Below are 18,108 nucleotides of genomic sequence, written 5' to 3' on the forward strand. Positions count from 1 at the left end.
TTCTCTTGTGCTGCCATTTTATTATGTCTCATATATACTAGGGCAGTGATTTTCAACCAGTGTGCCGTGGCACACTAGTGTGCCGCGACACATGGTCGGGTGTGCCGCGGGGAAAGTTCCCAAAACTATGGTGCCCCCTGTGTTTTGTTTCCCGGCAATGCGCAGCGATGCGCAGTCACGGCTTCTTACAATGCAGGAGACGTGTACAATAACACATGCGCAAGCTTTGAACCTCGGGGGACAAAATAACGTCACCAAGGCTGACGCATCATCCTGAGAGCGGAGAGACTCTCGCATTTGGCCACCGCCAAGGTAATGCCCACCAATAATGCTGACTATATGAGCTTTTGCCTGAGTATATGAACTGTTGGCAGAATACTCAGCATATGAGCTGGTACTTTTAGTACTTCAGCAGTATACTGCATATAACAATGAGAAATGTAAAATGAGAAATACTATAGTCATGAGGCTGGAGTACTACAAGTAGCAGCTCATATACCATGGCCATAGTACTTCTCTTTGTACCCCTTTATTTTGCAGTATATGAGCCACATAATAATCAGCACCATATACTAAAACCAGGGAGAAACTGAGAACTGTTGAGGAAGAGCTTCGTGTGCGTCTTTCCACCATTCCTGCCAGGATATCCCTGTTGTGTTTATCGAAACAGGCCCAGGTTTCCCACTGAGTGAGTAAAATAAATTTAGAATCTATATTATTAGCTATATGTATAATATGACTGTTTTTGTGTCATTTTGTGCTATTTTGGTTGTTGGTGTGCCCCAGGATTCTAAGTATACAAAGTGTGCCGCGGCTCAAAAAAGGTTGAAAATCACTGTACTAGAGTATAAGCAGAGTTTTTCAGCACAAAAAAAATGTGCTGAAAAACCCTAACTCGGCTTATACTTGAATCTATAAAACAAACCCCCCCCCCCCCCAAAAAAAAAAAAAAGCGTACTCACCTTCCGACACCAGCAAGTGACAGACAACGGGCGACACAGAGCAGATGCCGGACATTTACGAAAAGAAGAGGACCTGCCAGGAGGGGAGTACACATTTTGTTGTTTTCTTACAGGCTATACACGGGGGACAGGTTATATACTGGGGGTATGAGCTGGCTGTCTATATACTGGGAGCAAGGGCTTCTGGCTATTTACTGGGGGTATGAGTTGGCACACTATATATTCGAGTCAACAGGTTTACCCAGTTTTTTGTGTTAAAATTAGGGGTCTCGGCTCACACTCAAGTATATACAGTATTTATAAATTACATCTATTTATTCAGTTGGATGCACAAAGTTTGAGGTTATGGGAAACATTTATCATATGATTTGCCACTGGGCGTATAAAGGTTTTTAGAAAGTATGCAAGCACAGGGCAGGAACACCCCAGTGTGCAAGAAATTGCAACTGTTTGAGAGCTCATACCCCAGCAACTGGCATATAAGCACTGATAAATTCCCCCCTATGTCCTTTGTTGTTCTTTTACCAGGATAGTAGTCAGGGACCCCCTTTCTCAAGACCAAAACCTAGGACCCAAACCTATGGAAATGTCAAATACCAAACTTAAATACGCCTTTAAGTATCAGAGAGGCGGAGAAAGATGCTTGTAACCCAGGGGGAATTTTTTTGATACACAAAATAAAAAAAACAACAACACACTTTTTAAATTGCTATTTTCTAATATCCCTTCACAAATAATACACTGGACTCCTCGTCTACTTCCTAATGAATGATTATAGCCACTACAGAATCCATTACACAAAGGAAGCTGTCACTTAACAGCAGGGTAGACAGGAAGAGGGAGAAGAGGATCTGTCCTTACAGTACTGAATTATTAGAATAAACTGTAAAACCATTCAGGCCTAACAAATCTACCTTATGCTACCTATAAAGGGGACACAGCATTTTTACCATCTGGCTGGGATACAACAGCCCATGGATTCCTTAACTATGCGCAAGACCCTCTATACTACACAGGTATAGCATCTCCATCATTCCCATCCACTATCTATAAGAGTGTCGTAGGCAACCGAACATTTTGCCACTCCACCCGTTAGCGAGAAGGGGACCCCCATTCTCCAGATTGCTGGGTGTCCCAGCAGTTTAACCCTTAGAGTTCAGTGGGTTATTCCCTACCATGCGAATAATGGATAACTTTCAAACTTGGTACAATCCCAGTAAACCTTTCAATGCAATTGTGTGCAAGAAAAATAAGATATAAAATGTTGCAGACAATGTTATCAGATGTATTATATAAAGAAGGCCAATGTTATACATATGTGTACTTTCATATTGCAAAACTGACATACTGGATGGAATTTACGCTTACCTTTCTGCTTCAAGAACTGAATTTGATGCCTGCGGCTCTGCCTTTCTGAAAGCTCTAACAAAAATGCAGACTCTGGATTACTCCTACTAAGAAAAGCATCTGACCCAGATGCCTCTGTCGAGCTGTCCACACTGTCATGATAAAGACCCAGCCCAGACCCCGTTCCATTACGATAAGTGTCGTAGAGTTCTGTAAGTAAACCATTCACCAGAGATGATGTTCGACTGCGTACTTCCAGGGGGTAAATGAAGTGGGCACCATCAGTGCTACCTCTTCCACTTGAGCATTCACTAGGAATTGCTTGAGTCTCAGGGTCTTCAGAAGATGGAAGTGGCCAGACAACTGGGTGAGTATTAGGCCATGAATTCAAGTTTTGTTTGAACCCAGGGTCAGAGGGAGTGTTGTTGACAAATTCATCACTCTCATCATCTATACACAGTTCGTCATAAATAGAGTCATCCCCATTTTCCTCCTCGGTTAGTTGTGAAGACATGGTTTCAGTCCATGCTCATTTCATTGAGAGACAAAACCCACAGAAACTATACTGAAAAGACCAAACATTGTCCATACCAAATCTGTCTTATTTTTCACCAGCAGATCCAACTTTGCGACACTGAAAAAGTTCTGTGTATGTACTATTCTCAGGGCAAGGAGGGAGTAAAAGCACTTTCCATTATTACGTCCTTACTCATGAGCCACAACATTTATTTGCTCTCCCCTTCTTGTGAGTCACAGTGGTTGAAACCTGTCTGGTAACTTTTCTCAGGCACTTGTTTAACAGGTGAATAAGACGAGTGACGTCTCCGGTCATTCCACCTGCAACAGCTTGCAGGCATGAACGTCAACTTTCCTAGTTCACTTGCCAGGATGGGTGGGGTGTCAGGGATAAGGAGACGTTTATGCAGGACAAATGATCCGAATGTCTTCAAAAAAGGGACACAGTGTTACAGGGAAAACAATCCTTATTTCTTTGTGACTTCTTTACATAAGACAATTGGATGCAGGCCATCAATTCCTGTGTGCAGATAAAAAAATAAGTATGTAAAATAAGTAAATAATAAAGTTATGAAAAATTGAATAAAGAAAAAACAAATACTGTCTTGCTTTATCTGCCCGATTATAAGTAAATATAACATGCTGTAAGGTGTTACACAGAAGAAAAGCAAGAGTAGGAGATCTACAACAGCTTATTGGTTTACATTGTAACATCACTTTAGTACCAATTACAGCAAAAAAAAAGGCCAGTGCTGAAACTGACACATCTAAATGAAGCATGGGACACGTACTCATAGATCCAGGCACTGTGACTGTGGTAATCTTCCTTTATTTGTTATTCACCTCCTTCCTTCTAAAATCAATTTTTAAAATTATGGTAATGGAGTGGGTCTCCTCAACTCGAATGAAGGGTTCTTGGTGCGTTACCAGCTCTCTATAAACTGCTGTATACTATGTTGTTTCATGGATGTGCCTCGTCCATATTTTATACACATCTGTGTGTCAAGTCTGTGACATTTTGTTTGAAGCAGGTCCTATTCCTGTCTGTATTTGCGGCCTGTGAATTCCCATAGAAGTCTATAGAGCTGTGAGAAATACTGGTACCACACTGGTGTCAGGCCTCCCGGCGTTTGTATTCTGTGCACAAACGCATTGCAAGCGCCTGGAGCTTGGTGCGGTTGTATAAGCACGACATCAGATGCTGGTTACAGACTGCATGTGTTTCCATGTAAAAGCATATGCAACTGGGCCAAGCCTGGTCACTCCCTCACGTGTGCTCGCCTACACCAAATCCCAGACGTAGCACGTGGCTTGGTCCATTCAGAGACGTGCAGCACAGCGGCTGCCTGGCTTGGTCATGGTGAAACACTGTGCTTACCGCACCTTTACACGTTCAATTTTTCAGGTGCAGTTTTTGATGTCCTACCCAGGAGTGATGTGAAAAAAAAAGAGAAGGAGCAGCATCTCTCCATTATATGTTTTCACCCATTATCATCCACACCTGCATCTGAAAAACTGAACGTGTGAACGCAGGCTGAGCCACCGACATCTACGAGGGCTGCGACACAGCTGCAAATTGTCAAGCCACATCACAGGCCCCCATACATTCGTATGCTGACCGTATTTGCAGATTAGTTGTTAGGTTACACAAAATCAAATGACTGAAACAAGCCAATGCCATAATTTGTCAGCCTTCCATACTTTATAGAGACCATAAATATTTTGGACACATGGGTCTCTGTATTTGCGCCCATACGGGAGAGAAACCATAGAACACATACAGATGACAAATACAGGGAACAGATATGTTGTTCTGAGCCCATATAAAACTATGTCTTGAGTGCATGTAGCCTACGCTGTGGATTTCCTGTACTAAAAACTGCACATAATGTGTACATTTATGCAGCGCCTTAAAGCAAAGTGGATCCCAAATATACACTACTTAAAAATCCACTTTATGCAGCTTATCAGTTTTTGGAGACAGAGTGAAATTAAAACAATGAAATTGAAAGGTTGATCTCAACAAGGAGCAATCGCAGAAGGAAAGTCACTTTTGGGGAGCATTGAAGGGAGATGCCTTCTTTTTGGCAGCTGACAGTGTAACAGCATATTTATGCAATAAAATGCTAGGGGCAGAAGTTACATTAAAATTCATTTCAAAGTAGAAATACACTCCATGTAAGGGTGCATTCACACTGTTAACACATGCATTAACATTGCATTTTTCTTTAGGAGTTTTATGGGTCCTGTACTTCAAAATGCTGCGACTACAGCCTATGATAGATAGATATATATATATATATATATACACATACATACATACATACATACATACATAGGTAGAGCATAGGCAGTAGTCGCAGCATTTTCAAACACGGCTCCATATATAAGGTGGCACTGGAGGGTGCCAATAGTGTAGGAAGATGTTGCCAGCATTACCTCTCTCCATGTGCTTCCCTGTGTTACCCTATGTCAGTTGTATAACCATTAAGCATTGCTGGGACTCTCGCAGACTTGTGGCATTTCCTCTCCAGCAGGTTTTCTGTGAAGTTTGCTAAGGCAACACCTCCTGTCCTGTCCGGGCACACATGCACACACCACACATGGCAGAGTACTCACCTGCTGCTAGGGGGAACCGGCCATGCTGAGAAGCCTCTCGGTGCCCTGTACACAACTCCCCTGCCAGCTGCTGTGTGAGAGCCGTGCACCGGCTGCGGAGCTCAGCAGGGCGGGGCCTTGTAGTCAGGAAGGGCGGGAGCGGCCGGGAGCCGGGATTTGGGGAGAACATACAGGACCTGATGTCAAGTGCTTCACTCCCCTGCATCATGTGCCAGGATGTGCAAACACTTCTCTGCTCACATGGTGTGTATCTTCATCATGACAAAATATGTATGCTGGGGGTCTATAGGGAGACAATATAGTGTACAGACATTTCTCTAATTCACACTGTCTTACTACTCAACTTCAAGGTGCCCACCAGTATCCAGCACCCTAGATGCATCAACAACCTCAATACACTACCAGCCGCCACAGAAATGATAATACCAGAGTACAGCCATAAATAAAAAATCAGAAACCAGATACTGGATTTAAGCAATGGGGGTCATTTACTAAGGGCCCGATTCACGTTTTCCTGACGTGTTACCCGAATATTTCCGATTTGCGCCGATGTTCCCTGAATTACCCCGGGATTTTGGCGCACGCAATCGTATTTTGGCGCATCGGTGCCGGCATGCGCGCAACGGAAATCGGGGGGCGTGGCAGAACGAAAACCTGAAGTATTCGGAAAAACCGCCGCATTTAAAAACGGAAAATGTGTCGCTCGGGACGCGCTTACCTTCACTCAGCCGGCCTCGGTGAATTCCGGTGCGTTCAGATGCTTTTCAGCGCACCTGGTGGACGGCGGAGGAACTACCTTATTAAATCCCGGCCGGACCCGAATCCAGCGCAGAGAACGCGCCGCTGGATCGCGAATGGACCGGGTAAGTAAATCTGCCCCAATAACTACAGTAATAATACAGACTCCAAACTAGCCAATAAATACAACCAAACAAAAAATAATAATAATAGAGACCCTAGAGCGTGCAAATAATGATAAGGTCCCCATAGAATATAGTAATAGAGACCCCCTAAAGCCCTTGTATAATGCTGGAGCTCCCTAAAAATATTAGAGCCCCCCCCCCATAATCTCCCTAATAATACCAGAGATCCCCCCCAGAGCCCACCTAATAATGTTGGTCCCTCAGAGCCCAACTTACAATGCTGGAGACCCAGTGAACTCCCCGAATAAGGCTGGAGATCCACCTCACCCACCAGAGGCGCCCTTATAATACTGGAGCCACCCTGATAAGGCTGGAGACCCTCCTAAAAATACTGAAGACCCCACAGAACCCCCTATTAAAACTTGAGGCTCCCCCGGGTCCCCGTTAATAATACTGGAGACCCAACAGGACCCCCTTTATAACACTGGCGACCCAAATTGCCCGCTTTATAATACTGGAAACCCAAATTGCCCCCTTAATAATACTGAGACCCCCCTAATAATAATTTAAAAAAAAAAACATATAACACTGGAGAACTCCTGGAGACAAAATAATAATAATAATTACTTCCCTTGGCTCCTCTTCTTCACTTTTTACACTGCAGCTTCTGCTCAATAAACATCAGTATCCAGTGCAGAGTGGAGTTCGGAGCAGGAGGGGACCCTGAAACAGTGAGCTGTTCCTGGCTCCTATCCTGCTCCAGACACCGCTCTGGCTCCTGAAGCCAGTGTATGCGATCAGCCTCATGATCTAGAGCAGCAGAGAGGTCCAGAGCTGTGAGCATTGTTATATTCTCACCACGTCCCGGCCCCTGCACCAATGAGTGCTGAGATGGAACTCCGGGAAACATAGTAATATATAATAAATTGAGCATTCCCCTCTTCCCTGGGAAATAGCAGTGCTGAATAGTGATCATGAATTCACATTGCCATTGTCATTCCAGTGATTCCTTGAATCATATATCACTGTGATGCCCAAGGTCCTGCCACCCAGGGTCGGCTTGAGGTTTCAGTTGGCCCCTGGGCGACAGAGCCTTAGTGGGCCTCTTTGCAGTGAACTCACATGGTGACATCAAAAATGTCCCCTCGTGGTTATTTTATATTTAGCCTCCCTCACTCTCTATGGATTTATTAGATACAGCCTTACGTGGGCCCCGCCAGCAGCCCTGGGCCCTGGTACTTGCCCAGGTATGTCAAGTGCTAGCGCTGACCCTGCTTCCACCAACATTGTATTCGATTGGTGAAATACTGCTACTGCAAGGCCAGTAATTCATGTACTGATCACAGTTGAGTGAATGATGCCTTAACCTTTACACTGATTGGTTTGCTTTCTGAGATTAAGATGGGTCGTTTATACTATTTTTTTGGTAAAACATTATGGCTTCCATTATAAACAGAAGTCATCATGCTAATGTGAACAGAGTCTCATCCATAAAATAATATGTTAACCTTCTTATATTTCACCTTCCTCTAAACAACCTTGTGCTGGGGCCCAGAGAAAGGATTTGATGATTAACAGCATAGTTTTGATTGTCTGTGCTAATCCTGTCATCGTGTTGCTGCATCAGACTATCAGGTTTAGTAATCCCTCTCAATGCGAAAGATATTTTCTATCAATGTATTGGATGAAGTTACTTTGGTGAGGACAGATAATTGTGGTGTATATGTATATCATGTTTTCTTTCCGGTACAGTGTCATAGAAGTTGAAAATTGAGAGATCCTAAAAATAAATTTTGTTTCAGGTAATATACTGCAAAATATATATGCAAAATGTTGAAAATCAATAAAAATAGTGAAATATAAAATAATAAAAGCACTAATGAAATGATGAAAGCACTAATGACACCATGTATGGCAGTTCTCTGGCTCTAGCAAGTGCGCAGGCAGTGCACGCTGGCTGCACCCCCTTTTTGCCACCTCCATGCCCACTTTGTAATTACTATGGGTTCACAAGTAGTTGTGAATATTTCAGGGCTTGCAAACCATAAAATTGGCATACAAGTCCTGATAAATGTCATCCAGTGTCTTAAAGTGTGGAATAGATTCATGGGAGCTCAGTGTGCTTATATGTGGAGACACATTGGGGCAGATTTACTTACCCGGTCCGTTCGCGATCCAGCGGCGCGTTCTCTGCGGTGGATTCGGGTCCGGCCGGGATTCACTAAGGTAGTTCCTCCACCGTCCACCAGGTGGCGCTGCTGCGCTGAAGTTCCCCAGAGGCGCGCTGGAATGCCCTGAAATTCACCGGCCTATACCTGGTGAAGGTAAGTGTACTTTTCGCGACACATTTTTTGTCTTAAATGCGGCGGTTTTTCCGAATCCGTCGGGTTTTCGTTCGGCCACGCCCCCGATTTCCGTTGCGTGCATGCCAGCGCCGATGCGCCACAATCCGATCGCGTGCGCCAAAATCCCGGGGCAATTCAGGTACAATCGGCGCAAATCGGAAATATTCGGGTAACACGTCGGGAAAACGCGAATTGGGCCCTTAGTAAATGACCCCCATTATGGCCCCATAGCAGGATATGTACATTGTTTTATGCAACTATACAATATAAATCGATATTACAAAAAATAAGATAAAACCATGTAAACTGTTACATGCTCTTATGATATTAATGTTGCACATTTTTATTGTAGAGCATGACAAGTAACAATAAATATTTGTTTCCAGGTCACAGTATGTAATTTTATCCCAAAGGGTTCCAAAATCAATTGCATAGCAACTGAGTAGCCAGAGAAGACAATGACAACACAGTTCTTTTTGACTTTGCACAGCTTTAATTCCTCTTTAATTAGAAAATTCCTATATGTCCACGGAGCCTATGTGCAGTGAAATGAAGAGCCCTATTGTACACCGTGAAACATACTGCATAAAGGAAAGGTAAAAGGAACAATTTATATAAGTTTATAAATATAACTGCCTCATTTTTGGTAACACACTGGAGTTGGAACTGGAGTGGATTTGCGTCTAAATTTGCAACTTTTTTAAAAGTTGAACGTCATAAATATGACTTGATCTGGTGTGAATTAGGTCAGTGAAAATTGGGTATTAAAAGTTATGGATGAGACAATTGTACAACATTAATACGACAAAAAACTGGCATACCTTCAATAATAAATTCCCCACATTGTCTTTAAGGCTTCTAACAGTACTTGACTATTGTGCTTCTCAATTTACAAAAAGTCAGTTATTAAAAGGGGTTGTCTGAGATTAAGAATAAATTGCAGAAAAAAATAAATGTGAACTTACCTCCCTCAGCGCTCCCCGTGACCTGCACTGTGGACCCTCCGTGCTTCTATTTGTTTATAGACGCACCGCACCTCGACGCCTCAGCACTGTATCAGGCACTAGAACATGGTGACAGGTCAGCGTGCCCAGCCACCTCAAAATTGTCAAGCAGGTGCACGGCATTCAGGGACACATTTATTTTTTTGTGCAGTCCCTCTCTTCCGCCACTTTGCAGTTTTTACTTAAAAGGGTTTTCACACAAAGTTTGGCCCTATCCAAACTTGCTAATCGGTGGTGGTCTCAAGGATGAGACCCCCACAGATCACGAAAATGAATCTCGTTGCTCAGGGAGAGTAATGGAGCAGACGGCCGGGCATGACTGTTCTGCTCCATTCATTACACTGAGACCCCCACCGATCAGCAAGTTAGGCCCAATCCTGTTAGTGGGAAAACCCCTTTAATCTCAAACAACCACTTTAAGTTATTTGACTTTCAGGTGAAATTTATGGAACATGTAAAGAATTCACTCCACAGTGATATTATATCATGAAAGTAGGGCATTAAAGTTGAAGCATTCAGTGTGATTTGCATAGTTAAAACTTTAAAGCCAAAAAGCGGTCCCCTACAAAAATGTCTTGGTTGACCATGAATATCAAATACAGCTTGATAACAACTTCTCATGCTGTTCGCAGGTCGACTGATTGTCTAGCATCCTACTCTTCTTGAAGGGCAGCCCTCAGGTAATTTAGGTTCTGGGATACAGCTATGAGCCTCAATCCAGCAATTGGTCCCATAGGTTTCTATTGGCATTCAGTCTGGAGACAGTTCAGGCCATACAATGTGAGGTACCCCAGTCTCCAACAGCCATACCATATTGCTTCAGCCACGATGAGCTAGTACTTGTAGTCCATGCGTTGTCCATGAAGATGATATTAAGCTTGTGTTCTTTATGGAAAGGACCAATGGCAGGATTAATGATGTTATTCAAGTATTATGGACCTGCCACTGTACCATTCACAAAGTGTAGGGCATATACATATTGAATAGTCACAAATGCCCACATTGTAATATCACCACCACCAGGCGGAAACAGTGGCTGATCCACCGTGCTCTCCTTGTTGTCTCCAGCATCGTTGGGGACCATCATTTCTGTTTGGTGTGAATTGACTTTCACCAGTGAACAGAACTGAGGCCTCCTCGTCCCTCATCCAACATAGATGTTCTCTGTCCCATTGAAGACAATGACACGAGCTAGAGCGGAAATAATATAACACCAAGACTCAAGATGATGGGCTGAAGCTATCATTACAATAACTCACTTTAGCTTAGATAAGAATTCTAATGTAAAAGCACTCGCTACTGAATACTATACGTATGTTTATAGGAAAAAAAATAAAAACAAGTTTGGAAAAAAAAGGCAATGACACCTGTGTCTGGTGGTGTAGTCAGGTACTCCTGTATGCAGAACCTGCTGATGTAAATGGTTTCAAATGTTTCAAAGGCCCCTTTCTTCTGTTGTGAATAACAACTGCAGCAAGATTCTGGTTGAGGACTACAAAGGGAGGGTCTGCAGAGAAGTTCAGTGCAGAAAGCAAACAGCATAACAGCATGTGGACACTAGCCCCAGTGCTCCAAGTCCAGCCACAATCCTGGAATAAAAATGCATTTAATTTTCGCAATCCAGATGCTAATAACAACACACTAAAAGGTATGATTACTCACATCTCTTGAGCTGCTAACCTAGGTGTACATTTACATCACATTTTTGTGTATGCTGTTGGAGTATACAATGAGCATATACATAGATATATACTGGAATTCTATTTGCCTCCATCTGACCGTATACATTGCATCCTGGGAGAAACACTGGATGGAGAGATACAGCATGTTACATCTTTCCATTCTGCTCCCTCCTGCTGGTGTATACGCTCAGCAGAGGCTGCTGGAACTGGTTGCAATGTAATGTTACGTAATGGCCTTCAATGTCTTATATGGACAGTGACATCACTGTGGAAACAACCTGAACATTGGCTGCAGCCACTCTCTAGCTGTGGCCGATGTTCACTGCTACTCTAACATTCAGGGAGAGGAACAGGAAGACGAATCCTACTATATATCCCTGGGATATGTCTAAGTACTCTGTTGTAAGGGTACGTTTTTAACGAAGTGCAGAAACGTGGTGTGAACCCATCTTACGACTTCATGCACAAGAGCATACTGTATGTGCAACACCCCTGCCAATGCATAGGCAAGGTGGTAGTTGCGAATAGCGCCCTCTCCATGTCAAGAGCTGTTAGGGAGACTGATCACATCTCTAGGAGGTTTTCTAAGTACTGGAGAACTAAGTAATTGCAGCAGTAGCCACTGCCTGGTAAGGCAACAGTTGACAATACTTAATTCTATTGTCCAATTATGTTCTTGTAAGGCAAGCTGGAAGCTGATTGGAGAAGTGCTACCACCTGACCAGGGGAGTATAAGCACATGGTCTGTCTGCCTGCAGAGTCTAGTGAGAAGCAGATGTCAGTGTTGCCACACTCAATGTCCTAATACCAGGAACCACAGGTGGCTCAGGCCCCAGCCTAGCAACCAGAGCAAGTTCAGAGACTTAAGTCCAGAGCTGAGATCCATCACCAGGACTCAGCTCCATTTCTACCAGCCCAGCCTGAAGCTGTTAATTGTTTGGCCGTTGTCTGCTGTTGAATAAAGAACTGTGAGTTGATTTGCAGAACTTGCCTCCATCTGATCCCAGGCTGCTTACCACCACCGGCTTCCCCATCCATCACCCAGGGACTCATCCTACAGACATCTCAGGTATTGCCCCAGGGAGAAATCATTGCATCAGCTTCTCCCTCCATATTTCTTGCACACACCACCTGCTGGAGACCAGCCAGGCTGTAGGACAACCCTCCAGTTTAATAGTGTTTTAATACATTTTTGAAAATTTAAGGACTGTGTACGAACATAAAAATTATTTTCGCCCTCTACTGATGCTAATAACTTTTAAAAACTTCGGTGTACGGAGCTGTGTAAGGTGTAATTTTTTGTTAAATGAGCTGACATTTTCATTGCTATAATTATGTAAACGAAGTATAAAATTTCAAAATTTTATTCGATACAATAACAAGAAATGTAAATATGTAAATTACAAAAACGCTTATCATATGGAGAACCGTAAAACTATCACATTGAAGAAATATCTGGCTAAAAAAGTGGGTAGATGCAGAAGCTACCGCAGCATGTATGTGCACCTGGCAAGAGACTGGGGCCAAAGAAGACTATGGGGACAATACCAGTTATAACATGACCTCATAGATAAAACAGTAATTAGATAATCTTGGCAAAGGTAGACAGGGAGACAAAGTTGTATTCTAGTGCTGCCAGTATAAGTGACAAAAGTAGCCACCAGCAGAAATTAAACACAACCGTTAAAGAGCTGGGGATAACACAGGGGAAACAAATTCTCATAGTAGAAGAATGTATCCCACAATCAGGTATATTACTCAGACCCATATATACCTTGTGTCATCTTGCCTGAGAACACACAAACACGCCGCGGTCCAAGAACCTCGACGTACGTTTCACCCTGCGGCTTCGTCAGGAGGCCGCCTGACGAAGCCGCAGGGTGAAACGTACGTCGAGGTTCTTGGACCGCGGCGTGTTTGTGTGTTCTCAGGCAAGATGACACAAGGTATATATGGGTCTGAGTAATATACCTGATTGTGGGATACATTCTTCTACTATGAGAATTTGTTTCCCCTGTGTTATCCCCAGCTCTTTAACGGTTGTGTTTAATTTCTGCTGGTGGCTACTTTTGTCACTTATACTGGCAGCACTAGAATACAACTTTGTCTCCCTGTCTACCTTTGCCAAGATTATCTAATTACTGTTTTATCTATGAGGTCATGTTATAACTGGTATTGTCCCCATAGTCTTCTTTGGCCCCAGTCTCTTGCCAGGTGCACATACATGCTGCGGTAGCTTCTGCATCTACCCACTTTTTTAGCCAGATATTTCTTCAATGTGATAGTTTTACGGTTCTCCATATGATAAGCGTTTTTGTAATTTACATATTTACATTTCTTGTTATTGTATCGAATAAAATTTTGAAATTTTATACTTCGTTTACATAATTATTGTGCTCTCGCCCTCTTTTTTGGTGTATAGTAGTGGCTCTTGAGCCGAGCGAGTGGGTACATTTGGGTGATGACCCCTCCCCTTTTTTTGAGGTTCTCCTTTGGTTGGCTAAGACATTTTCATTGCTACCATTTTGAATACTCTGTACTCACCTTTTCGACGCTCCCTCTCCTGCAGGTCCTCTTCTTTCGTCTGAAGCTCTGGCTCCGTCTTCGGGTCCCTGCGCGCTGCTTCGCAGACACCATGACATCAGCCTCTTGCCGACATCATAGTGTGATGTCCCAGGGGTCAGCGCTCGCCAAGAGCCCAACGTCCTAGACGGGACCTCGAAGATGGCCCCTGAACACTGAATATCTTCTACTGCCTCACATCTACACCAGAGCCCATGGAGGCTCTGATATTTGCGATTCATATAACTAATCTCATGCATTGTTTTTCTTCTGAAATGTGTTATGCCACTTCTGCAGTTAGCCTGAATTGGCATCTCCCTTAGATTTGCTTACACATTCATTCCAGAAGGAGCTCCTGATACATCTTCAATGTGGTTCCCCAGCACATCACCATAATTCTTAGTCTTACCACTAAGACTCTGCCTCGTTGTCCAGTGCACAGTTGAGCAGTTGGGATCTAGAATTGGTGCTCTGGAGAGACAATGCTCTCTACAAGATAACAGGCTTGACCTACTGGAAAAGCAGGTGTCTTCACAACAACATATATGCTATGCTGTCTAGCCCTGGAACATGATGATCTTGGGAACAGGGGCCGCCATAACAATGTTGTACATTAGAAATCAAGTTTTGAGAGCTGATTTCTACCCCCCCCCCCCTTGCTCTATACTATACCTTCTCTCTTGATCTACTCTACTCCCTTGTCACGCAGCTACTTTCATATCCCTTCCCTATCTTTTTTCCTTCCTCTGCCGTCCTCTCCCCCCCCCCCCCTCCCCCCCTCCGGCCTATTACTCTAAGCTCCTAAGATGGATTCTAATGTTAAGATTGTCTCTTTAAATGTTACAGGGCCCCGCACTCCTGAGAAACGACAGATGCTCTTGAGGGACCCATGGCATCTGAGAGTGCAGGTAGTCTTCCTTAAAGAGACACACAAGATTCAGAGACTCTCCAGTCGCCACTTCCCGTATTGCTACCAATGATGCTCAGAGGACCCCCACTCCTAGGATGTGAGTATTCTCTTGTCCCAAACAGTCCCTAGGGTCCTTACAGAATCGAGGTCTGACCCAGGACGACGCTATGTGTTTGTCAAGGGTACCATCTAATTCCAAACTGTCACTTTTGCAAACCTATACCTACCAAACACAGGTCAGCCAACCACCCTGACCCGGTACCTAGACAAGCTTTCCACATTTCAGGAAGGGATCCTTATTGTAGGGGGTACTTAAATGTTGCCATTTTCCCAGAACTGAACATCTCCAGAGGACTATGGACGTCTGGAGGACTATGTATCCAAGCTCTTGGGATTATGCATACTACTCCTCCTCCCATGATACATACTCAAGGTTGGATAACTTACCACTTCCACCAAGATAGAGTGGTAGATACCACCATCCACACATCCCCTCTATCAGAAGATTCCCCTATTTCGATATCATTAAACTTAACCCCCCATCCCTCCATCCCACTTAATGGGCAGGTGGTTACTTAACAGATTTATCCCACGTACAGGAGGTCAACAGGGAGTTGAAGTACTACTTCTCCTCAAAATTAGACTCGGTTACGAACCCTCTAGTTTTTTGGGAAGCACAAGTGCTACATCAGAGATGTGTTAATGAGGATAGGGGGGGAAGTGAAACAGGAATCTGCCTGAGCAACGGACCTGCTGACCCAGTATAGACAAGCAAAGGATAGACATAAACATGTCCAGAATCCCTCAGACAAGACCCTAGTAAAGGCTAGGGACTCACTGGTAAAATGCTACATGCTTTTATGAACAAGGCATTCTCTGCAGTGGGCATTGCCAATACCTTTCACGTACTCTATTCCTCCCTTTACCAGTTGCCACCCCACAAATCACCCACCGCAAATGATGTCCGGCAAGGTTTGGAGGCCACGATTACTCAAGAAGAGGTCAAAATAGCACTGGATGCCACTCAGGTGGGAAAATCCCCTGGAGGGTCTCTCTGTCCAGTATTATAAAACTTTTAAAGCCTATCTCACCCAGCACTTCCTAGGAGCCTTCAATGCCCTCTCTAATGGACAGGATATCCCTCCAGAAACTCTCCGGGCCCATATAGTAGTGATTCCTAAAGACGGTAAAGACCCAGCCTCCTGTGCTATTTATAGGCCAATTTCGCTACTTAATGTAGATCTCAAATAGTTTTCTAAGATTCTAGCCAATTGCCTAGTTCTACTAATGCTGGGTTTGATTCACCTTAATCAGAGGGAATTCATTCCTTCCAGAGAAGCGAAGGACAAAATCATGAAGACCTTGAATATGATTCATTTGACTAATTCAAACACTACCCCTATGATTATTCTCTCTACTGATGCCGAAAAGGCATTAGATCGGGTGGGATGGCCTTTCCTCCTAGGCACCCTGAGATGTCTGGATTCCAAAATGATGGCCTGGATCAAAACTCTATACTCGAAGCCATCAGCTGTAGTGAGGATAAATGGAATTTACTTGGACTTGTTGGACATTAAAAATGACACTTATATTTGCTCTGACAACGGAGCCTCTCCTCCGCAGAATCAGAAATAACCCGGACATCAAAAGTCTGACAGTGGGTTCTCAAGAGGTCAAGATCGCGGCATACGCTGATAATTTGCTATTTTTCCTAACCACACCACTGATTGCCATTCCCAATCTCCTTAAAGAACTAGATCTATTTAGTAGACTTTCCGATTTTAAAATCGGAATACAACATACAAATATCTGAGGCCATGGCGTTAAATGTTCCACCAGACCTGTGAGGCCATCTTAAAAGACCAGTTTTCTTTCAGGTGGGCATCATCTTCAATTAAATATCTAGGTATCCACCTACCAACAGATAAAGAACATACATACAGTCTTCATTTTCCCCCATTGCTACAGCCTCCCCTTCCACAGAATCAGAAATAACTTGGACATCACAAGTCTGACATTGGGTTCTCAAGAGACCAAGATATACATACACTTATGATTTGCTATTTTTCATTGGGTTTGAGGGACTCTGCACACAATAAGGACCCTGTTAGTAGAGCCCTTTTCTTCTCCTAAAGACTGTTAGTTGCTTTCCCCCACAGGATCATGCCCCCCCCCTTTCGCCCCTACAACCTCACCTGCCCTTCCTCTTCCATTTTCACTTCTGATTCTTAGATTGATCTAATTGTGCCTCTCACTTAGGGGAGGTTACACTGATTTTTGGGGAACAGCTGACAAGCAAGAATGACCCAGACCGGACCACTCCACCACCAGCTGTGCCCCCATCAGGCCCCTCCACACCCACTTGTCGTGGAGGTGGCATAACGGGGGAAATAATCCTATTTACTGTCCGGAAAACTGGTGTAAAAGCCCTGATAAATGTCCCCCATGATCTTTATTATCACACATCGAAAGAAATCAAAGGGGGGTATTTATCACAGCCTTTTAACTTTCATTTTGCATTTTTATTGTGACACACTCCCTGCAAAGTTCGCCGCAACAGAGTTTTCTAGTGTTGAGCCTCATTTATCAGCCAGTTGCAGATGTTGAAGTCTGTATTAGGTTGTGCAACAATTTAAAATATTACAATTTTTTTTTCACCAGAACAGAACTAAAAGGGGTTGCATAAAAATTTTGTGACTTATGTCAACTTTTAAAAACAAAAATTGCAAAAACACTAAAGACTCATATGCCTGATTTAACAAGAAGGCAAACCCAGTATGATAAAGCAGATGAGCAAAGGTAAAAAAAAATAAGACAAATGTCCCCACAAAATGTTGTGAAAGAGGCCTTTGGCTTCTGAACCTGCTTGCAACTGTGTTACCTATAATTACAACACTGCTAAAACCGTTTAGAGTTGTACATAGTTATATATTCAGGAAAGCAAAATTAACAGATTTAATATGTTCTGTGGACTATGATCTAGGTCTCAGTGTTCTCATTTATCCAGTTATTGTAGAGGCCCTGGCTATGGTGACAAACAAAAAGGTTTATTACACTGATGTGCTACCAATTTTATTAGCTTATTCCTTAGTTTATAGGCATTAAGAGGGAGCAGTCTCATCCTGTCACATGTAATGACAACAGCACACTGACATATGATTGTATGCCACTTCTCTCATCACTCTCAGCATCTGCCAACATTGGAACAATTGACACATGATTTCATTAGCACATTTGTTATCTGAAGAGCATCAATGTAAATTAGCCATTGGCTGGGTTTACTGCAGCAACTATGTAC

The 18,108-nt window shown here is 43.4% G+C and overlaps 1 protein-coding gene and 1 long non-coding RNA gene across 3 annotated transcripts in view; one reads left to right on the top strand and one right to left on the bottom strand.

Annotated features, from left to right (window-relative positions):
* TBC1D30 (TBC1 domain family member 30) overlaps positions 1-5,607 on the bottom strand; it is a 51,589-nt gene extending 45,982 nt beyond the window's left edge. The window contains exons 1-2 of one of the 2 annotated variants that reach the window (XM_072146632.1): positions 5,445-5,607; positions 2,331-3,345 (exon numbers count right to left, since the gene is read on the bottom strand). In XM_072146632.1, coding sequence (XP_072002733.1) covers positions 2,331-2,823 — 493 coding nt within the window. In that variant the 5' untranslated portion in view covers positions 2,824-3,345; positions 5,445-5,607. Of the gene's footprint in view, positions 1-2,330; positions 3,346-5,264; positions 5,339-5,444 lie in introns of those variants that run through there. The other variant, XM_072146633.1, reaches the window with a different exon arrangement.
* A 7-nt stretch (positions 5,608-5,614) lies between these two features.
* Positions 5,615-18,108, top strand: LOC140126787 (uncharacterized). Its single transcript, XR_011854896.1, has 4 exons — positions 5,615-5,687; positions 9,039-9,248; positions 13,908-14,907; positions 15,740-18,108. It is a non-coding gene; the product is annotated as an uncharacterized lncRNA (long non-coding RNA).

Source organism: Engystomops pustulosus, chromosome 4, assembly GCF_040894005.1.
Source record: "Engystomops pustulosus chromosome 4, aEngPut4.maternal, whole genome shotgun sequence".
In the NCBI taxonomy this organism is placed as follows: domain Eukaryota; kingdom Metazoa; phylum Chordata; class Amphibia; order Anura; family Leptodactylidae; genus Engystomops; species Engystomops pustulosus.